The sequence below is a fragment of the Carlito syrichta genome, unplaced genomic scaffold (assembly GCF_000164805.1).
Source record: "Carlito syrichta isolate Samal-C Ts95f unplaced genomic scaffold, Tarsius_syrichta-2.0.1 Scaffold305012, whole genome shotgun sequence".
NCBI lineage: Eukaryota > Metazoa > Chordata > Mammalia > Primates > Tarsiidae > Carlito > Carlito syrichta.
The window spans coordinates 42197-54476 of record NW_007249108.1 but is presented as its reverse complement, the minus strand read 5'-3'; the positions used below and the strand labels follow the sequence as shown (position 1 = coordinate 54476).

General features: G+C 55.4%; 1 protein-coding gene across 3 annotated transcripts in view; it reads right to left on the bottom strand.

The window, feature by feature from the left end:
• The window catches only part of CAMK2A (calcium/calmodulin dependent protein kinase II alpha), a 68001-nt gene that overhangs the window by 47784 nt on the left and 7937 nt on the right, over nucleotides 1-12280 (bottom strand). For all 3 annotated transcript variants that reach the window (XM_008061046.2, XM_008061047.2, XM_021713941.1), the window contains one exon: nucleotides 818-912. In XM_008061046.2, coding sequence (XP_008059237.1) covers nucleotides 818-912 — 95 coding nt within the window. The remainder of the gene's footprint in view (nucleotides 1-817; nucleotides 913-12280) is intronic.

Here is a 12280-nt window from a genome sequence, read left to right as displayed (position 1 = left end):
CAGGCCACACCCAGACCAACTATCCAGGGACCAGGAGTGGCTAGGCCACTACAGCCCGGGCGCACCTAGAGTCCAGGCTGCTCTCACTGATGCCGGGCGCTGTCCTAGGTGCTGGATGCAGAGCACTCACCCCGGGGAGCTCACGACCAGAAAGAGAGATGGGCCTTGGACAAAGAGCCAACAGGAAACAGGACTAGACCAGGTCAGGGAAAGCCACGAAGACACAGTCATGAGAGAGGCAGCGGGGATCCCCCTAAGACTGGGGGTCAGGGAAATCTCTCAAAAGACGTGACATTGGGTTGAGAACTGGAGGCTGAGAAGGAGCCACCCGTGCAAGAAGTCAGGTCAGGGTGCGTGGGCAGAAGGGATGGCAAGAGCCAAGCTCTGGCCGGCAGGGGGGTGGGGGTGGGGGGTGAAGTGAACAGGGAAGCAGGACAGAAAGCCCCATCATGACTTAGTCTGCACCTGTGGGCAGAGTTTGGCCTGTCTGAGAGAGGCTGTGACCTCCAGCCTCCATTGCCCAAGGAAAGAACGGGGGGGTCTAGTTACATGGCATCTTCAGGAAGAAGAGCCCTCAGCCCTGCCATCCACATCACCCAAGGGCACAGCACTGGATTCTAGTTCTAAGCATCCCTGTCCCCTAGCCCCCGAGGTCCCTTGCCAGAGTTGACCACTGTTGCCAGGTACTTGAGTCACTTTCCCACAGATTCTCCCACACACAAATGTTCCTGGACTCTGTATGCCGTCCTGCTCCCTCCTTTGGTGAGGGGGAGAAGGGTTGCCCCCTGAGGGCGGGCAGGGCAGAAGGGGACCTTACCTCTGGCTGAGAGCTTCTTGGTGTTGATGATCTTGGCAGCATACTCCTGGCCGGCCAGCACCTTCACACACCGGCGCACCACCGAGAAGGCTCCCCTGGGAGGAAGAGAAGCGGAGACGAGACAGTGAGGGAGAGGGCCAGGAGTTCATGCAGCTGTGCCATGCCAGGGGTGGGTAGGAGAAAGCCCCTCATCAGAGTGGCCCAGGCTCCCGGGTGCTGCAGCCTGACTCAGGGATGGAGACCCAGAACAGGGACCAGAAGCGGTTCTGAGAAACGTGATCCATGAGAGGCGAGCCCTCCAGCATCATCAGAGTTGGGCTCACCAAGTGGTAAAACATTAGAGCCACAAAATCTAGGACTCTGAAAGTTTTCCGTTTTCAATTCTTTGAGTAGGTAACACATTGACATGGTTCAAAGTTCAAAAGAAGGCTGGGCACGGTGGTCCTGCCTGTAATCCCAGCATTGTGGGAGAGTCAAGGCAGGAGAAAGATTTGAGGCCAGGAGTTCAGGGCCAGCCTAGGAAACATAGCAAGACCTTGTCTCTACAAAAAATAAAATAAGCCAAGAGTGGTGTTGTGTGCCTAGGGTTCCAGCTACTTGGGAGGCTGAGACGGGAGGATCACTTGAGGCTGCAGTGAGCTGTGATCACGCCACTGCACTCCAGCCTGGGCGACAGAGCAGGACTCTATCTCTTAAAAAAATTGTTATTATAATAAAACAAAGTTCAAAAGATACAAAAGTGTAGACAGTGAAAAGACTCCCTCCCACCTCCGTCCCCTGGCCTCTGAGGTCCCTTCCCAGAGTTGACCACTGTTGCCAGATGCTTGAGTCACTTTCCCTCAGATTCTCCCACACACAAATGGTCCTGGACTCCATATGCCATCCTGCTCCCTCCTTTGTTCAGTCCACAATATATTAAGAGACCCTCTTTCCCTGTCACAATATAAAGAGCTCCTCATGATACAGCATGTCATTGTACAGCTGCCCTATCTTTATTTTCCTAGCCAGTCCCCTACTGGTGGACAATTAGGTTAGTTCCCATCTGCAGCTATTACAGACAGTGCTCCAAGGCCAAATCTTGTGCATGAGTATTAGGATTACAGCTCCCATGTATGCATGTGTCTGGGGGATCCATTTCTAGAACTGGTGCTATTTGGCTAAGATGGGGTAGGTGTTGCCTGGCAATTTGGGCAGACCATGAGAGACTGTCCATCTTAAAGACTGTACCAACTTGCTTTCCCACTAGCAAGCACGGGGACCCACTCCCCTTGACCTTGTCGGCCCAGTGTTGTCCAACCTTTTAGTATTTGCTAGTGAGGCAGGTGGAAGATAGTGACTCAGTACAGATTTAATTCACAATTATCATATTAGGAGTGAGCCTTGAGCATCTTTTCATGTCTTATGAGGCCCTTGGGACTTTATCTGCAAAGTACTGATGATTAGAAGATAACTTGGGCAAGGCCTGTGGGCTCCCAAGCTCACAGGGGAGGACTGATTGTTGCCATGTGGAAAGTGGCCCATTCCCCATGTCATTTGATTTTTTAGGAAAAGCTGGAAGTCTAGCTATTGATGAGAAATGTCCCAATTTTTCAATGTTGGAAACTTTATACAGAAGAAGTTGAGCATAGTATCAGGCCAAGATCTGCGGGCTAGATCTCAAAGTCTAGATGCCATGTTGCACTCTGCCATCAATGCCATCTGGTCCCCTTCACATACAGAGAGGCTTCTATGGGACCTGACACATGGTCACCACCTTGCCACCCTCAGCATGTGCTAATGGCAAGAAGATTCTCCCAGGCTGGCTGCCTAAACATAAATGTCCATGCAAGTCACCCAGGTTCCTTGTTAAAATGCAAATTCTGATTCCTCCACACTGGGAGCACCACTGCAGTTTCCTACAGATCGCTCAAGGTCACACGACAGGTTGCAGGCTGAGTGTGTCCAGAACTTGTTGGTCCACATGCAGGTGTCTGACCTCCAAACCAAGCCAGCCTCCTGCTGGTTCTCCCAGATTCTTGGTGCAGCCACGCCCATCACATCCTTCAGCATCCATCCCCAATCTAGGTGCATAGGCAAGTCTAAGCCGCAGAGCTGAGGCCGCCAGACAAAGAAGGATGCTGGCATAACCAAGGAAGCCTGCGGGCCGCACAGACGTCTGCTCTGCCCACCCCCGAGCTGCACGTCAGGACAGCAGGAAGCAAGCGGCTGGGAAGCTGAAGAAAGACAAGGAAGACAGAGCTAGGACCAAACCAGAGACCCGGCAATGTGACCTTGTGGGACAGACAGAGAGGGCAGGATTTGAGAGACAGATGGGCTCGCACAGCCATGGCTTCTCCTAGGCGTGCAGCCTGCCTGTTCCTCCTGAGGAAGAAAGCAGCAGAGCCCAGACCCCGCCCGAGACCCCTCCCCGTTGTGGACCCTCCATGCTCCTGGAGCACCCTGCACAGGAGAAATGGCTTTTTGTCCACCTTTCCCACAGCACTGGCCACCAGGCATGGAGCAGTCCTCCTCTCTGGACACCACCAGTGTCCTACAGCCCAGTCATGACTCTTACCACCCAGAGCCATTGCAGACCCCACGGGCTGGGGCCTTAGTCTCCAAGACTGTACCCTTACTTAAGATGCCAGTCACAGAGAGTGGGTCCCCAGGTTACCCAGCTTGGCTAGCAATCGCGGGGTTCCCACAGTCGCCTCCTCTGGTTCGGGAATTTTCTATGATGACTCAGAGAACTCAAGAAAACAAACTCAGTGTTGTTTTTACAGTAAAGGAGCTGATAAAGAGCGCCGATGAACAGCCAGGTGATGAGGGGCCAGGGCAGGGCCTGGGAGGGTCCCAGCTCAGGAGAGCCTGTCCCGTGGAGTTGCCCTCGGGACACAGGGATGTGTTCACTCCCTCAAACCCTGCACTTTGGGGTCTCTGTGTAGGTTTCATCACATAGGCAAGATTATTCATTCAGCCCCTCCCACCGAGGACAGGGTGGGCTGAAAGCCCCAAGCTTCTATCGTGGCTTGACTTTCCTGGTGACCAACCCCACCCAGGAGCCACCAGGAGTCACCTCACCAGAACAAAAGATGCTCTCATGACCCAGGAAAGCTCGAGGGAACTGGGAGCTCTTCATCAGGAGCTGGTTACAAAGACTTTTAGGGGTCCTGAGAGGGATGAAGTACCATGTATATTTCTTGCTATGTCACAGCCTTACTATTCAACCCTTCCACCTGGCCTGGGTTGGTGGTGACTCCCTCCACCATGCCTTCCCCATCCCATGTGAGTTTCAGGGGACCCACACTTGTTCTCTCCTCTCTGTGACCCCAGGCCCGGGTGCCCCTTGCCTGCACAACGGGCCTCCCTGTGTTCCTTGCAGGAATAGGATGCGGCTTTAGCATGTTGGGAATAGGAGCAGGCACCCCAGGAAGGAAGGGGACAGTGGCCTCTCAGAGGAGCCATCCCACCGGGCAGGGATGGGCCTGAGACCTTCAGGCCCTGCCCCTCTGGAGTCACGAGTCTAAAGAGCCCCGTGGGAGAAGACGCTTAGAGAGACCACGTCTGGGAAAGGTTCTCAGAGCTCCAGAGAGAGAAGGGCAGGGAAGAGAGAGCCTGTGAGCTCTGGAGTGCAGGGCTGGGCCTTGTCCTACCAGCATCCCACCCCTGCCTGGCTCTCAAACTCCAGAGCTGAAGTTCAATCAGTATGTGTTGAGTGGATAGAGGGAGGGAGAGATGGACAGAGGGAGGGAGGGATAAACAGATGGAGAAACAGAGGAGGGAGGGAGGGAGGAATGGGCAGAGGGAGGGATGGACAGAGGGAGGGAGGGATAAACAGAGGGGGAGGGAGGGAGGAACGGGCAGAGGGAGGGAGGGATGCAGGGGTGGAGGGATAGAGGGAGGGATGGGGGAGGCACAGAGGTGGGCTGGGAAGGAGGGAGGGGTGGTGGAAGAGAGGGAGAGATGGGCAGAGGGAGGGAGAGAGATATATGATTTCTCCATTACAGAAACAAAACTCCACTCCAGGTGAAGACCTTACGTCGGTGGTTATCAAACTGGTTGCTTCCGAATCCCCGGGAGAGCTTCTAAAAACATACATTCCAGGCAAGGGGCAGTGGCTCACACCTTCATAGCACTTTGAGAAACTGAGGCAGGAAGATTGTCTGAGCCCAGGAGTTCAAGATGAGCCTGGGCAACATAGCAATATCTCACTTCCACAAAATAAAAATAAAAAAGTTAGCTGGGCATGGTGGTGTGTCCCTGTAGTCCCAGTTAACCAGGAGGCTGAGACGGGAAGATCATTTGAGCCCAGGAGTTGGAGGTTGCAGTGAGCTATGGTCACATCACTGCACTCCAACCTGGGCGACAGAGTGAGATCCTGACTCAAAAAAATACAGATGCCAAGGCCCCAACCAGACCTTCTAATTGGAACCGATCTCTTCAGTGATTCTTTCGCAGGCAGCTCAGAGCCGCCCCCCACCTTCTGGGGAAGTCCTGCTACCCATCCTGCTTTCGGTGGAAATGAGCACTGATAGACCAGTGTGTGGGTTCTGTACAGGGGACTTGACATATGCTTGAGCCTGACTCTGGCCCGGTGAGCCTAGGCCCTAAGAGTCACATCTTAGAGAAGCCACCGTTGCTGGCCATGCCCTTCAGGATAGCACCAAGCTCTGTGTGCATTAGGGCCTCCTAACCAGGGGTCCATGCCATGGGGGGCAGCTGTGGGGCCAAGCCCCTGAAGGACATCCTGTGCATCTAATTGTAGGATGCACATGTGTTTCTAGGGTGAGGATGCCCAGCTTTTGTCAGGTGCCAGAGGGAGGGGTTCTTCCAGACTCCTGCAGAGTTGCTGAGCCAGAGAATACCTGCCCCCCAGTCCTGGCGGCCTCCTCCCTTCAACAGACATTCACTGCCAAGCTCCTTCTTGACCCTCACAGCAACCTTGCCAAGTTGGAATTATGATCCCTTACTTAACAGAGCGGGAAACTGAGACCTCAAGTGAGCAGCCATATTCCTAGTGAGGCTATGAAGAGAATCCAGGTCCCCTGCACTTTTTCCTCTGACCCCTCCAAAGGCAGGAGAGTGTGGTCTCTGAGAGCAGGGGCTAAGGCTTGTGGTCCAGTCTTAGCTTCCCTCTCACCCCCAACCCCAACTAGCTGTGACATTCAGCTCACTGTGTCCTCCCACAAGAGGGCAACGATAGCATCTGACTCCTGGGTTTTGCAGGAGATTCAGTGAGATGCAAAACCCTCGGGGCAGAAGGGGGCTGTGCCAGGAGAAAGGGCCTGCTCAGGGTATTCTTTCTGCTGCAGCCTCAGGTCTCCTCTCTCACCCCTGTGCCATGGCAGGATCAGAGGAGAGTTGTAGGAAAATGAGAGTGAGGGCAGCGAGTCGGCAGCCCCGATTGCCCCAGTTTATTTTTTATTTGTTTATTTCTATTTTTTTATTGTAGAGACAAGGTCTCGCCAAGTTGCCCAGGCAGGTCTTGAACCTGCAGGTTCGGCAATCCACTCGCCTCGGCCTCCCAAAGTGCTGGGATGACAGACTGAGCCACCGAGTCTCGCCTGCCTCTGTTTCTTATCTTGTGTTTTAAAAGGCACCTGTCTGCTGGGCTCGGTGGCTCAGCCTGTCATCCCGCACTTTGGGAGGCTGAGGTGAGTGGATTGCCTGAGCCCGCGGGTTCGAGACCCACCTGGGCAACTTGATGAGACCTCATCTCTACAATAAATCAAAAATCAGCTGGACGTGGTAGCACGCGCCTGTAGTTCCAGCTACTTGGAAGGCTGAGGCGGAAGGATCGCCGGAGCCCAGCAGGGTGAGGCTGTGGTGACCAGGAGCGGCCACTGCACTCCAGCCTGGGCGACAGAGTGAGAATCCAACTCAAAAAAAAAGGGGGGCACATGTCTGCCTCCTAGTCCAGCATGAGCAAATGGCTACAGCCCTCCAGCCTTGGCACCAGAAAGAGCCAGCCCACTCTGAGCAGAGCAGGTAGCCACAGGTGGGCAGCAGGAGCTTGGGAACAGGACAAGACGATAGGCATGAAGGCCAAAGTGGAGGGTACATGTGAGAGAGGGTGGCCAAGGGCCTGGAGAGGAGGGGATGAAGCCTGGTGGGTGTGGAGGGTGTCCGTGGATCAGGCTGGAATGTCTGTGGACATGTGCCTGGGGTCCAGAGGGTGGACATGTGCCTGGGTGCGGGGAGAGATGGGGACATGTTCCTGGGGCAGGGATGATGGGAGTATATTCCTGAAGGCAGGGGGGATGGGGCATATTCCTGGGCGCAAAGGGGTAGTGGTAGGGGGCATGGTCATGGGTGCTTAGGGGAAAGGACAGAGTACATGTTCCTGGGTACAAAGGGAGGGGTGGGAAGCATTCCTGGGAGCAAAGGGGAAGGGACAGGGTGCACGTTTCTGGGTGCAAAGGGGGACCGGTGGTGGACATGTACTTGGGTGCAAGGAGGGAGGGGCGGGCAGTGTCCTGGGTGCAAAGCAGGGGACGGATCATGTTTCTGGGTGCAAGGAGCAGATTTGGGCCCAGATGTGCCAGCCGTCTGGTCTAGTCCTGAGAGTGTGACACCGTGAGGCTCTAGATGGGACACAGCCCTGTGCGCCACCGTGAGTATGAAGCATGTATCCATGTGAGCAAGAGGTCATGGAAAGTGGGCGGGGAAGGTGGGTGAGATTGACAGGCAGACACCGGAAGAGCCCAATCTCAGACCTGCTGGGAGGCCTTGGGTAGGAATTGCCTTCAGCTTGAGCCTCAGACTCTTCTGCAACACAGAGGCCGGGGTCAAATGAGGCTAAATAACACACTGGCCATTTAGCTGTAACGTCTACACTAGCACTGTCCCACAGAACTTTCTGTGATGATGGAAGTATTCTGAGCTGTCCAGCGCAGCAGCCATGAGCCACATGTGGCTACAGAGCTCTTGAAGTGTGGCCTGTGGGGCTGGTAACCAGATGTTTCTTTTGCTTTATTTATTTATTTTTTTTGAGTTGGAATCTCACTCTGTCACCCAGACTGGAGTGCAGTGGCCGCTCCCAGCCACTGCAGCCTCCGTCTGCTGGGCTCCGGCGATCCCTCCACCTCAGTCTTCCAAGTAGCTGGAGCTACAGGCACGTACTACCACACCCGGCTAATGTTTGATTTATTGTAGAGATGAGGTCTCGTCAAGTTGCCTGGGCAGGTCTCGAACCCGCGAGCTCAGGCGATCCACTCACTTCAGCCTCCCAAGGCACGGGATTACAGGCTGAGCCACCGAGCCCGGCTGCTTCATTTATTTTTTATTTTTCTATTTTTTTTTAGTTGGAGCCTCTCTGTCACCCAGGCTGCAGTGCAGTGGCACATTCATGACCACCACAGCTTCAACCTGCTGGACTCAGGTGATCCTTCTGTCTCAGTCTTCCAAGTAGCTGGAACAGTAAGGAACACGCCACCATGCCCAGCTAATTTTTTGATTTTTTGTAGAGACGAGGCCTTGCCAAGTCACCCGGGCTGGTCTTGAACCCGTGGCTCAGGCTCTCACCTCGGCCTCCCAGAGTGCTGGGATTATAGGCGCGAGCCACCGCACCTGACTTCTTTTGCTCCATTTAAATGCCTTGTGTGGCTCGTGGTTACCCAGGACAGTGCAGTTCTACACAGACGGGGCAGACGCTCCCGAGTCAGACCCCAGTTCATGCCCCAGCTAAGCTGCTTGCCAGCAAGACACTTCGCCCCAGTAGCCCGTCTCCTCCCTGTAAACTGTGGACAATAATAGCACCCACCCCATGCAGTTGTCTCAAGGATGCAGTGAGACAATAAGGCTGGATGCACTTGGCAGAGTCCCTGAGGCATAGTAAATGCTCAGGACACAGCGCCGCGTGCAGGCTGTGTTATCTAAAACAGCTGGCACATCAGGAACAGAACTGACTTCATGTGCCAAGCTCAGGAGGAGAGCCAGGGAGAGGTGTGGCGTGGGGGGCTGAGCAGCCTGCCCTGGGGGAGGGGGCAGGGAGGCCCGCTCGCCCGGCAGGCACTCAGCAGACAGCTGGAGAGAGAGTGGCAGGCGTAGCACAGCGTCCAGTGGCTGAGAATGTGGGAACGCGCTAATGGGCTGTGAAAAGCAGGGTTCGTGCAGGAAATCGTTTGCTGGCTGCTGCCCCGCAGGTGTCCTGGCGAAGCTGGCTGCAGCACTCAAAAAGTGGACGTGGCAGTCAAGGGCAGCCCAGGAGCACTTGAAGGGGAGTCCAAAGACCTGAGGCCTCACTGGGCTTGGCTACCAGCTTGCTTGTCCATCTGGGCCTCAGTTTCCCATTTAGAAGAAAGGGATGAGGGGCCCCAGCCCTGCTCCCCCTTCTGGGTCATTTGTGAGTGGTCCCTGCTTCTCAGGACTGGCTGCTGCCAACATTCTCTCTCTCTCTCTCTCTCTCTCTCTATTTATTTATTATTATTATTTTTTGAGTTGGAGTCACACTCTGTTACCCAGACTGGAGTGCAGTGGCACGCTCCTGGCCACCCCAGCCTCAACCCGCTGGGCTCCGGTGATTCTTCAGCCTCAGCCTTCCAAGTAACTGGAATTACAGGCGCGCGCTACCACGCCCAACTTATTTTTTATTTATTGTAGAGACGAGGTCTCACCAAATTGCCCAGGCGGGTCTCGAACCCACAGGCCCAGGCAAGCCACTCACCTTGGCCTCCCAAAGCGCTAGGATTACAGGCTGAGCCACTGAGCCCGGCTCTCTCTCTCTTTTTAAAAGAGAGACGAGATCTCACTCTGTCGCCCAGGTGGAGTGCAGCTATGGCTCACTACAGCCTTGAACTGCTGGGCTCAAGCAATCCTCCTACTTCAGCCTCCCAAGTAGCTGAGATTACAGGCACACACCACTGTGCCTGGTTAATTTTTTTTATTTTTTGTAGAGACGAGGTCTTACCATGTTGCCCAGGCTGATCCTGAACTCCTGGTCTCCAGCAATCCTCCTGGCTCAGCCTCTCTCAAAGTGCTGAGATTACAGGTGTGAGCCAGTACACCCGACTGCCAACTTCCTCTAAAGAAAACCTCTTTGCCTTCCCCCTAAGCTGCTCAGAGCCCAGAGTGTGCCTGTGAGCCTCTGGAGACAGGAACACCAATCATCTCTCAGGGCCTTCTGTGGACAGCACACTCGCTGGGCTCTCCCTGCATCCTGCAGACCCTGGGGGTCTGATGGGCTGAGCTCCTACAACCTTTAGGAGCTATCATTCATTCCACGCCCCCTCAAACACACCAGGTCTCCCTGACTCTGGAAAAATAAACAACCCTCACCCAAATAAAACAACTGGGAACCTTTCTCCCCACCCGGCAGCCTGAGCTGCTTCCTTCCTCCCTTCCTCACTGCTGCCAAACTTCTAGAACAAATGTCCGACATCCGCCGCCTCCTCTTCTCACCTCCCACACGCCATGAACCCACCACAATCTGGTCGCCACCCCCAGGGACTCTGTGGAAAAAATGCCTGTGCCAGGCCCACCCACCCAGTGGCTCCTCCCACCCAACTGCCCCTGCAGGCCCCCCCGGCCTAACCCTCCCCAGCGGGCCTCCCAGGCGGCGTTTGGGCCCGCTAACCAGTCTCCAGCTCATCCTTCCTTCTGTCTCTGGCCCTTGCGCTCTCCCTGACTCCCTCGCCGACAGCACAGCCACCGCCCACCTCCACCCCACGCCTTGACCCCTCAGGCCGCTCCCTATCCGCCCACCCTCCCCGGCATGCTGCTGTATGTCCTCCCACCCATCCTCTCACCACTCCCCCACTCCCTCTACCGAGGGCCATTAGCTGTGGTCTCTGGGGAGACTCTGGGCATCCATGAGCCCACAGGACATTCTATCCAAGTGATTCTGCACTGTGTGCTGTTCTGGGCGAGAGATGTGTCTCCATCAGTCTCACAGAGACGTCCCCCACTCCCAGACAGGCACAGCTCCTCACCGCCACCCAAGGCCAAGGTCTTTGTTCACATCCTCCTGTCTTCAGAGCTCTAAGCCCACGTGTTCAGCTGCTCAGCACCCTGCCTGGGTGCTACTCAGCAGGCACGCCATCCTCCAAGCCCAGTCTCTCCCCGCATGCCCCTACTCTCAATGAAGGTGCTCAGGAGGGCAGCTTCTGATTTCAGGAATTTCTTAGTCAAACGCAGACAGCCCCATTACCTATGAGAGGCTTGGCATCCACAGCCTCTAAGCGGTCAGCAACTCGTGGCCCAGGCGAGCTGATCTGATCGCCCAGGACAGAACTCAGAACAGAGGAGGCAGGCATGTCTGGGGAAGGAACAGAGCTGGGCCTGGCCAAGGAGCAGAACTGCCCATGGGCTAGAGTGTGGGCCACACGTGGCTGTATCGGAACTAACACACCCAGCGATGTCTTATCACCGAGGCCTGCCCTTCCCACTCTATGGATGAAGAAACTGAGGCCGAGACCCTGAACGGACACCTGCTGCCTCGTAGTTCACAGCTTTCCCAATACCCGATCCTCTCAGATCACAGGGGCCCTCACTTGGGCTCCACAGTTGGGCTTTAGGCCAGAGAGGTCTGTGGAGACAACACACAGCCTTCTGCGTGCTGCAGGGAGTCAGGGAGTATGTATTCGGGGGGGGGGAGAGTGTCCCCTGATGATGTGGGCTTCTCAGGGCTCCTCGGTCCCCAGTTAAAAGGCTGGGGTCAGATTCATTCTAGAACAAAAGGAAAATCCTCATGAAGGGCTTCGAGGAGTCCACCTCTGTGCACCTTCTGCAAGTCCTTTCACCTTCTAGGCCTCAGCCCCCCAACCTGGGAAGGCAACTGGTGACAGGTCATGTGTAAACCTTCTTGCACTTTCTTTTTCTTTACTGCCCACTTAGGGTAAGCAAAACACAGCTTTGCAGGTGCCCACATGGCACACAGAACAGAGGGGAGCGGCCAGCTGCTTGGGACACCCTCGCCTGCCTTTCCTGCTCTCCGAGGCAGTTCTGCGATCAGAACTCGAAAAGTATCGCAGCTCCAGGACCTTTCACCGCAGCCACGCCCGACTCCCCTGGCATCCGCTGCAGCTGCCACTCCCAGGTTCAGAAGATGCTGCAGGGATGGGGTGTCTCGGAGCCATATCATGCAGCCCCCCAGCGCCAGCCCTGTGGAACTCTCATGGGGGGCGCAGGAGGTCCGGGGACCGGAAGATTCTGCTCACCGCAAGGAACGCTGAACCAACAGAAATTCCAACATACTCCTTGCTTTGCTGGGCATGGGGTTTCTTGAACGGGTTACGAACAGAAAAATCTGAAAATGTCCCCAGTGCTTAGAGGCAGGGCCAGTGCACAGCGGGGCAAGGACGTGCTGATGGCTGCTTTCTCCCCAGCCCAGGTTGGTTGTGAGCCTGGCCCATCCACACGGCACGTCTCCAAGGATTTTCAGGGGCTGAGTGTCACAGAGAGGCTCTGAGGGGAGAGACGGTCACACCCTGCCATAGAAAGAGACTGAGTGTCCAATTCTCATGTGCCACTGACTCCTGTGGTCAT